At 35.6% G+C, this 10639-nt stretch overlaps 1 protein-coding gene across 1 annotated transcript; it reads left to right on the top strand.

Moving 5' to 3' along the window:
- The first annotated feature begins 3768 nt into the window (after window positions 1–3768).
- Window positions 3769–10384, top strand: LOC143885229 (putative aldo-keto reductase 1). Its single transcript, XM_077389300.1, has 7 exons — window positions 3769–3925; window positions 6659–6826; window positions 7208–7411; window positions 7825–7997; window positions 8266–8362; window positions 8498–8651; window positions 10057–10384. Exons 1-7 carry the CDS (start codon window positions 3869–3871, stop codon window positions 10137–10139), a joined length of 936 nt encoding a protein of 311 aa, XP_077245415.1. The 5' UTR covers window positions 3769–3868; the 3' UTR covers window positions 10140–10384.
- The last annotated feature ends 255 nt before the right edge of the window (window positions 10385–10639 follow it).

The following is a 10639-nucleotide window of genomic DNA, read 5'->3' as shown; positions in this document are numbered from 1 at the left end:
TTTGAATTCTAAACAATCTAAGAATCGAACACAAATGAGATTGCGATTTGGAAATCTTAATTTAGGCAAAGTGCACCAAAGTTCTAATGATTTCTTTTAACTACTAATCTAATATAATTAGAAAACCAAAACTCTAAGGGCCTAAGTTAATTGAAAAATTGCAAAAGTAATTGAAAATTGTGTAAAGATCTTAATTCAATATAAAAGATTACTTAGGGTTAGAATCCACCATGGGTTTGGATTAGATTGATTAATTAAAACAACTCTTGAATTGGGTTGAAAATTCGATTAACTAGTCAACAAGTAATAAGATCAAAGGGATGTCATTTCTTATAAGTAATTAATCAAATTCACTCTCCAATTTACATTATATAGAACTTTATATTTGTTAATCAACAATCATTCATACGAAAGGGGAAAAGCCAATGGCATGAATGATTGGGATTTTTCAAACACATCCTACACAATTTTTTAATTGAGTAGATTGATTTAATTATAAATATTTCTCCTTCCCCATGGCTTCAACTAAACCCTAAGTAATTATAATTTAGTTATTCATGAAGAAGGGAAGAAAAAGAAAAATAAAAGAGATAGATGGGAGAAAGAGTGCCATAAAGAAAAGTAAAGTGATATGCTTTCACTAATTAAACTTGGGAAATGATATATCCGCCCCTTTTAATCACTAGGAACACCCCCTGTCAGTGCATCAGTGACTAAAGAGGGGCTGTTGTACTTATGTCGGAAGAATTCAATGCCCCTGATTGCCACAAACACTGACAGGGGGTGTTCCTAGTGATCAAAAGGGGCGGATATATCACTTCCCTTAAACTTAAGACAAATTACATAAATAAAATCAGAAAATTAAATAAAACAAAAATAAAAACTTATTCTTTTATCTTCTAAGCCTTGGACAAGCTTTTCTCCTTTCTTGTGTCACCCTTGATTGGAGTTGGAATGGCCTTGGAGGTAAAGGATGTGAGAGGAGAGAATTTTAGAGAGCAAGAGAGTAATGAGAGAGTATAAGAGAGTGTAGAGAATATAATGAGAGCCTTCACTTTTATATATAGTCTTCTTCCCCTCCTATTTTCAAAACCTAAGAAAAGACACAAACTGGAAAATTTTCTTGTATTTTTGGCAACCCCACCTGTAGTTGGTAATTTTTGAAACTCTACCATTTGTTTGTAACAACAAACTTGTTTTTTTCTTTTCTCACAATTTTAACAACTTAGTACTCTCTTTTGGTAAATGTTTGTTAACTTTTTCTTCTCCTTTCCTTGCTCTTACGTGGGCAAGAGGAGGGAATTTTGGTAACTCTTTGTATTCTTCATTGTAGGTCCCACCTATATAAGTGGTTGAAATTTTGGCAAGAGGACAAAATATCATGCTTGTATTGAATGGCAAGTGGGTCCCACTTATATATATATATATATATATATATATATATATATATATATATATATATATATATATATATTTGTGAGATTAGCAATGGGAAGTGATATTTACGCCCCTTTTCATCACCAGGGACACCCAGCGTCAGTGTATCAATGGCAAAAAGGGGGCTCATGTACTTTATGTCAGAAAAATCGAGAGGCTTTGATTGCAAAATACACTGGCAAATGGGTGTCCCTGGTGATAAAAGGGGCGTAAATATCATTTCCCTTAGCAATTGCTATTTTTAAAGCAAAGCAAAACGTGGGCTGCTGTGTAAGTTAAATAGAAAGTACTGTTTTTGCATATAAAAATGTGAGCTGCATATGTAAGTTTCCAAAAACAAGAGCCACCACACGTGGGCCCACGTGCACTTGAAAAAATGCACGCATTAGAAAGAAATTGCTATTTTCTTATGAGAAGGAACATGTGTGTATGAAAGTCGATTTATAAAGAGAATTCTAAAATTTTGGAATGATCCAGACCATCCAATGCAAATCAATTATGCCCAACAAATCCATTCCCAACAAATCCATTCCATCTGCTGATCCGAACTGTCCATTTTGTTGGATCAAAATGCAAATTAGTTGTTCCTTAAATTAATTTAGCGGGATGATCCAAACCCTCCAATTAATAAAATACGACATAAATTGGTTTCGCCCCCTTAAATTACTTTCGTGGCTTATCCAAATTGTTCATCTAATGGGCTACTATGAGAATTAGTTGTAATTCTCAACTCAGTTCTAGGAGATGATCCAAACGGTCCAATTGATGGGCCAAAATTGACTCCGTAAGATAATCCAAATCATCTAGCCAAATCCAAATTGTTTACTGCAAAATCCAAGCTTTGATTACTTTTCTTGAAATTTCTTCTTCTTAACTCCATTTTCCGTAAAAATCCGAAAGTAGCCCTGAAACACCAAAAACAAATAAAATACCTTAGTAGTACCGCTCCAAATATTAAAATTGCATGAATTATCGGGAATACTCACCACTATACCTAAATGCACACATTAAAATGTGCTCATCATTATACATGGTTATCCTTCTGATATCCGAATTTGATCCGTAACTTTCTATTTGTGAAAAAGAGAGGAAAGGTTAAGTGTTGGAAAAAAAAAGGAAAAGGGGTGCCTCAGTTTAGCATTCCTCAAATGATACCAAGGCAAGCTAGAAGAAAAAACATGCTGGAATATGTTACCCACCCCAAGAGGTGGTATTCTGATTCTACGTCGGTCAGAATTTTTTTTATTGGATTTGTTTGAATTAAAATTTATTTTAATTCGCTTTCTATTCTGTTTACAAGGGAATCATAACAGGATGCCCATTCCAATTCCTTATCCGGACAATCCAAACGCAGCCTTATTAAGCGTTGATCGTTGGGCCCCACTTCCACTTCTCTCTTTCCCTCGGTTGATGCGAGGGTACGTAGCAGGATCAAACATTCAAAGGGAAGTGCTATATTCACCCCCTTTTCTTATCTGGAACAGCCCCCTCGAGCATCTTTATGAGTTATGACCAAGGTTTTAAATTTCAGTTTTTAAATTGCCTGAAAAAATGAAATTTTGGAGGAAATAAAATACCATTTCGGGTTTATGTGATTTCGGTGTCGGTCTCCACCAAAATTTCAGTCCGAAATTTTGGATTTCGGTTGAAATTTAAAACCATGGTTATGACCAAAGTTTTAAATTTCAGTCTTGGGGGTAGTTTCAGTCCTCACCGAAACTGAAATGTCAGTTTTCTAGGCCGAAATTTTGATAATTCCGGCTGAAATTCTGCAAAGAATTAAATAAGGGAGATAATTTTTTCACCCCCCTTAGGATTATGCGCCTCCCTGTTGACGTGATTTTACATCAAAAAGCGTTAAAGTCTGCCACAGTTCAATTTAAAAGTGGGGAACATAATCCTACAGCGGTGAAAAAAGGGGGCTGATATCCCCCCAGACGGATAAAATCCCCCCTTTAACGGTTTATGTGACAGTGGTCAACAACTCTAAGATAAATTCACCCCTTTAACGTTTTTCTTTTGCCTTTAAAACCTAACGAATAACATTATGGGGGGATTTTATCCATCAGAGGGGGGAAATAAATATCATTTCCCGTGAAAAAATCATCTCCCTTAAATAATTAATATTTTATCCAACATTTCACCAATATTACCGAAATTTCGACCTAAATTTGGTAAATTTCGGCAATTTCAGTTTCTGTCCTGACTCCTGACCAAATTCCAATGGCCAAATTTAAAACCTTGGTTATGACTTATGACCACTCTTTTTCCTCTAGAGTGGGCTGTCCCAAGTAAGAAAAAGGGGCAGAATATCATTTACCATATTCAAATAAGAAACTCATCTTCTATACGGTAGACAAGCTTATATTGACCCGAAACAAAGAGTTGTGCCTAGAATATCAGAGCTAACTTTTGTTTTGATCGGGAGTCGATGGAGGACCCCAAACCTCAAATTCCAAGAGTGAAACTGGGGAATCAGGGATTAGAGGTAAGCGCTCTTCTTCTTAATAAATCAATACCCATCTCGATCTACTATCTAAGAAAAAAAAATCAAATGTTGTTTTGAAAGAAATGGTGTGTTTCTTTGCTAATTTCAAAAATTAAGTTTGATTTGAATGTTAGTCTGCTTGGAGACATTCGACTGTGTTTTTCCATACGGGAAAGAATTATTTTAGAAACAGTTAGAAGTGTGATCAAGTGTCTATATAGAGCAATCAATAACGGCCGGGTACTGATATTACACGTTGTTGAGAGTTGAAATAACCTATGAGAGAACTTTAAAATAAAGAGAGGGGATTTATATCAATTTCTCAGTGTATTTTATGCTTAAATATCTTCAGAACCACTAATGCTTGTTTTAGATTTTTTTTTTTTCCAAACATCCATCCTAATGTTGTATGTTTTAATTCTGGGCGCTGATATCCCCCCCCCCCCCCCCCCCGCGACGGTATTTGATTGAGAATACCCAACGACAACCTACTGGTTGAGCTCCAGCAGGAAGGGGAACAAGATCCCATGTCTGGTTCGATCGGATTGCACCCATTTCTAGATCCATAGCAGCTGGCCAGCCTGGATGTTGTAGAGCCTCCTGTAATGACCCCACACGAGGTTTGTGAATAAGTGATTGTCTGATAATAAACAAGGAAGATCTATCTTTCTGCAAAACAGGATCTATTGAACTCATAATTCATTAGATACTTTGGGATCTATTGAACTCATAATTCATTAGATACTTTGGGTCGATCAAGTGTCAGAACTCTAAGGAAAAATCATTATGGATGCTTCATGACCATATATAATGATAGATGAAACGGCCATCTATTTGTTGAACAGACCCCAGTATGGTAATGCATACAATAGCAATTGTAGAAACTCCATATAGTTGATCTTTTGCATCCGCTTCAACTCATGATGACTAATCAACCAATCTTTAGGTAAACAGTTTCTATCCAAATCCTTATTGATTATCTCATCACAGTGAAAATTTTCTTTTTTTATAAGTTTATTGAAGAAGTTCTATTTGCTCAATCGGTGACCCCCCCCCCCCTTTCTTCGTTTGTCCTTCTTACTAAACTGCGTCAAGAATGTGTTTTAGAGTGATAGCGTCATCCAAAAAATTTCATTGGCATTGATACTCTGTATATCATTCCCAAGACGTAAGGTGTTGTTTCTTATTGTTAGATATATGTAATAAGCATGAGGAACATATAGTCATTGTACTTGTCTTTATAATATAAATATCATAGTGAGGGGGAGCAAGTCTCCAACTCTTCTCATTCTCTCATTTCCACTCTAACACTTATACTTATCAGGTGGATAGAACTGGAAATTACATTAAGGCAACATCCACAAGGGTTTATATATGTTATGAATACGCTTACCTATTGGTGGAACATGCAAGTGACTGTCCCACGAGAAAGGGGTTTTTACTAAGTGGATTAAGTGAACAGAATTAGAAATAGAATGTATCAAACTTTGTTCGAAACATATCATTTGGACCATAACGGCTCTAGCTGCTTCAAGCATGTTTGTAGATTTTTATATGCCCTCTACCTGTTATGTTTATTCTTATTTGATAAACTCGCTTAAGAACTGTACGACCCCTCAAATAATCCAATTTATGTTTACAAACAATGCCGGGTAGAGATAAAATGATAATAGATTTGATCAAATTTGATCAACATAGGGTAAAACCCAAAACCAAAAGGAAAAACGTGTGATTATTCATTAACCTCCTCAAAATTGGATTAAATCTTCATATTTATAGGCCTGAAACTCCTTAAAACTCTAGCTTAATCCTAACTACTGGTATAAGATTAACTTTAGCCCTTAGATCAACCTAAATAAGCCTAACTTCTATTTTAAAGCATCCCAAAATAAAAATAGAAAGTATGAACACTATTCACATTTTCATTATATAGGCGCCACCAAACCTACTTAATCATTGCTTAAAAGATAAATAAAAATACTATAAATCATCATAAATTATTCTAAATATTTTGGTCAATTCTCAAGACAAACGGAAGCATGTAGAGCCCACTATGGATGTTAGCATGATGTTTTGATTACTTCCCAGATGTAACATATGGATTCTTTGCGAAGATGTGCTGGAGTCCACAAGTTTCTAGGATGGTCTTGGATTGTTGCTTGATAGATTTTAACATGGACCATCGGTGTAAAGTAGGGAGAAAATATGTTGGGAGAGCTCCTCATTTCCAAATCACCTCTGAGACTTTGAACTTGTGAGCATTCTTACTTGAGAGTAATCTAGGAACAACATCATTAAATAAAGAATGAGGTAACATAAACAAAATATTGCTATTTTGATTCCAAAAGTTACAAGAGTAGCAGAAACAGTTCAGTTGAAAATTTGATGTTGGCAATAGGCTAAGCGGTGGCTTAGATGCTTGAAAATGGTTTCTGAATAAAATCAATAACTATAAATGAGAGAATGTTCCTGAAGTCGAAGGATGGGCATGATAAATAGAAGAAGAAATTGGGAATTGAAGGAGAAAATCATTTAACGAAAATCTGTAAACACTTTAGGCAGAAAATAATTTAAACTGTCTATAACATAGTCTTAGAATTTACGACTATATTTCCATTTGGCTGCTTTTTTTATTCCAGGGTTTCTTTTTGTTGATACTATTTTCTTGAAATGTTCAAAAGAAATCTGTTTTTTCTTCCTATTCATTAACAATTTCTTCTTTTTTTTGTGCAGGTCTCGAAGCTGGGGTTTGGGTGTGTGGGCCTAACTGGTAGTGATCCTCTCCCTGATGAAGATGGGATTTCGATTATTAAGGAAGCTTTCCATAAAGGAATAACTTTCTTCGATACAGCAGATGTATATGGAGCCAATCCCAATGCCAATGAGATCCTCATTGGAAAGGTATTTCTTGCTGTCAAACCCAGAAAATGTCTTCCAAGTAGCTGATATTTTTCCTCTTTGCCACAAAAATACTACTTGTTCATGACTTTCTCATTAATTTGTTATCCTAATATTTCTTATATTTCAAAATATTCAAATGATGCTATTGCTAAATTTTTTTTCCTGAACGGTTCCATTGGTAAATATTACGTTGAGCTTCTTTTTATGTTCCTAAGAATTAATTTTTTCAGAGCCATGTAAATGAGGTAGTTTAGCTATAGTAATGGTTGGCTCCAATTGAACTATGGCTATTATGCTTCTCTCAAATGCAATAAGCTCACTTTTGGATCATGGGTTCTTTAGATATATCTCGGAAGTTAATAGTGAACTTAACACTTGCAGGCTTTGAAGCAATTGCCTCGGGAAAAAATCCAATTAGCAACAAAGTTTGGTATTGTCAAGATAGAACAAAATGGGTTGGTAGTTAAGGGTACACCTGAGTACGCACGTGCATGTTGTGAAGCTAGCCTTCAACGTCTTGATGTGGAGTATATCGATCTCTATTATCAGCACCGGGTGGACACATCAGTACCTATTGAGGACACTGTAAGTGATTTGACATTGTTCTTCCTATTGAAGTACTTATTTGGAAAGTTTGATTTGAATTGTTTAAAGACCATTGGTCTTGAGTCATGGATTTTCCTTAACTATCTTTCAAAACAAAAGATTTGTAATTGTGACTGTGAAACTACCAGTTACTCTAAAAGCTTAAGCTGTTGGAGAAGGGCGTTTCTAATCTTTAATACTTTTAACACTCCCCCTCTCCTGTGGCCCCTCTTTTGGGTTTGGCCATTGCATGCGGATTTTTGCTACCAAGGAGGTTTGAACCCAGGCATTTGCTCTGATACCGGTGAAACTACCAGTTACTCCAAAAGCTTAAGCTGTTGGAGAAGGGCGTTTCTAATATTTTATACTTTTAAAAGTGGCTAATTGAAACTGAAACTACTTTGATATGGTAGATTGAGGAACTCAAGAAGTTAGTGGAAGAGGGAAAGGTAAAGTATATTGGATTGTCGGAAGCCAGTCCGGAGACAATTAGGCGTGCTCATGCAGTTCATCCAATCACTGCCGTTCAAATGGAATGGTCTCTATGGAGTCGTGATATCGAGGAAGAGATAATACCTGTTTGCAGGTTTGTTTAATGTTCCTTTTTGCATCCCAGGATTTGAAAGAGCTCCACAATATTTTGTTATCATCGTTTAAAAACTAGATCAAGTTACTCGAATTTGATTGTGTCAATGTGGATCAATCAAGATTTGAGTCATTTGAGTTTTTGTTGGAAACCAGAAATGTCGACTCGAGCTTCTAATTACTCAATAATGAATCTTTTTATGAGTTAGTTCTAAAATACACAAGTGATGTACTTTGAATAAAAAGCACAAATACTTTTTGAAATGCAGGGAGCTTGGTATTAGCGTTGTTTCATACGGCCCTCTTGGTCGTGGATTTTTTGGTGGAAAAGCAATTGTGGAGAGTTTACCTGCAAATAGTGCCATGGTATGAACTAGCATTTTTGTGGGCATTTTCCTTTTCCAAATCATTCTTAGTTTCACTAAGATACGAAAGAAGGGTGTTTATGATATGGGTATACTTCATGATCAAATGAATATGCGGATTCATTTTCTTTGTTAGGCTTCACATCCTAGGTTCACTGGAGAGGACTTAGAGAAGAACAAGATCCTATATACTCGCCTATCAAACTTGGCTGCTAAGCACAGATGTACCCCGGCTCAACTAGCTCTAGCATGGGTTATCCATCAGGGGAATGGCGTGGTTCCTATCCCTGGTGAGTGGCTGTTCCATTTTCCTGTTATCCCGCGATTTATCATTATTAGTAGACCTTAAAGTTTTTGTTCATATGGGAAAATTAGTCTTTTAGAATCAAACAATATGTGATAGCTTGAGAGAATTAGATGTCAAAATAAGCCAAAAGTTAAAAGATTTCCAAAAGTTTAATGTAAATAAAACAAATTGTTTTCTCTGAAAATAATAACTGCAGGATCTGTTAGAGAATTTATGCAGAAAAATGGCAACTAATTATAAGTTCATCCATCGTATACACAGTGAATGCGGATAAATGCAGATTCTCCCTATACTTTCCTCGAGCACTTATTTATGAGTGCTTCTCTAAGACATAGCAAAATGCCATTTTAAATGGCATTTTTTTTTCAAACACGTTTCATAGGTTCACCATTTAATACTCCGTTTAAAACTTTTACACCAAAAATAAACTCTGTTTTTTTAGGCAAATGGTTAAAATGCATTTTAAACATATTAAACAAGTAAATGACAAAATTTTAAAGATATTAAATGCATTTTTTGTGCTTCCATTTATTTGACCGTTTTTTTGCTATGTTTTTTGGACCGATACCATATTAAATCCGAACTTTTCCCATCCTGTTTTTTTTTTTTTTTTCTCTGAATCACGTTTTGCTAACTAGGCTCTTAAGTATTTGGGTTAAGAAGCAAGGAATGTTGCCATGATTATAATGTGGGATGCTTGATCAGATACTTTTGTAATTTGATAATCTGGATTTGTTCTTGTTGGGAAAGTTGCCTTATTTCCCACCCATGTGGGCTGCTTCGGTGGGAAGGCAAAAATGAAATAGAAAGTGTCTTTTGGGGGCTTTGTAAAAACCTATAAAAAGGCATCTTGGTTGCACTCTTATGAGTGTGGAAATTTGAGAGAGAGTGGTAGAGAGAGAAAGAGAAAGAGAAAGAGAAAGAGAAAGAGAGAGAAAGAGAGTTTGTTCTTAGGTTTTTCTTGGGGTTTTTGCTTGGGTTTTCTCTTGGGTTACTCTCTTGTACGGTCTTGAGTTGAGAAGCAAGGAAAGGGTTGTGGGTTGCGGGTTTTGGGTTTTGGGTTTAATCTAGGGGAGTGATAAATCGACTCCCCAAATTGATAAATCGACTCCCCATGTGTCTATCTCTCTCCTCTTTCTCTCTCTAACCCCAGAAGACAGAGAAAGACACATGGGGAGTCGATTTATCACTGCCCTTAATCTATTGTAATACTTGTATATTGTTTTTCTCCTAGTAAGCTTGGCCGAACCACGTAAAATATTGGTGTTCATCTTGTGACTAGCTTGTTTATTTTACTTTCCATTTAATTTGTGCACGATCGGATCGGATTTGCCCAACGGATTTTCTCAACAGTTCTATTATCTAGTTTTGTGTATGACTTTTTCCAGGGACAACCAAGGTTAAGAACCTTGATGATAACATTGGCTCTGTGAAGGTGAAGCTTACAGAAGAAGATATACAAGAAATTTAAAATGCTGTGCCTATGAATGAGGTGGCAGGCCCTGGAATCTACCATATCTTCAATTCCTGGTCATGGAAGTTTGCAAATACACCTGCAAAAGACAGTAAGTTGTCAGCTTAAGAAAATTTAGATAGAGTATTTTATTGCCTGAGCAATATAATAAATTCACATTTCTCCTTATGTGAACTACTAAAATCACTTGGATTATTGGGGACTTTAATGTGGAATATGAAATCCTCATTTGTTGGTGATCAGTTTTTCTTGCGAAAATGAAATAATAGCTACTATCTAAAATGCGTTTTTATGCAATTTTATTATATAATAAATATTATAGTAGCAACTATAATATTATTCTGACTGCCCTTTAAATACTACACCACAAAATGCATCGGGCGTCTTGTCTTGTAAAAACATTGCAGCGTTGATACCATTTCCCAGTATCAGTGCCCCAAATTTATTCGAGAGAAGAACGAGGATAGAGAATTAAAGGAAGGTTCATCTAAACCAAT

Source organism: Tasmannia lanceolata, unplaced genomic scaffold, assembly GCF_043159265.1.
Source record: "Tasmannia lanceolata isolate RefF3 unplaced genomic scaffold, GAP_Taslan_0.1 ptg000008l, whole genome shotgun sequence".
Classification (NCBI taxonomy): Eukaryota; Viridiplantae; Streptophyta; class Magnoliopsida; order Canellales; family Winteraceae; genus Tasmannia; species Tasmannia lanceolata.
Note: the sequence above shows the minus strand (reverse complement) of the source record. Positions and strands in the feature narration are given on the sequence as shown.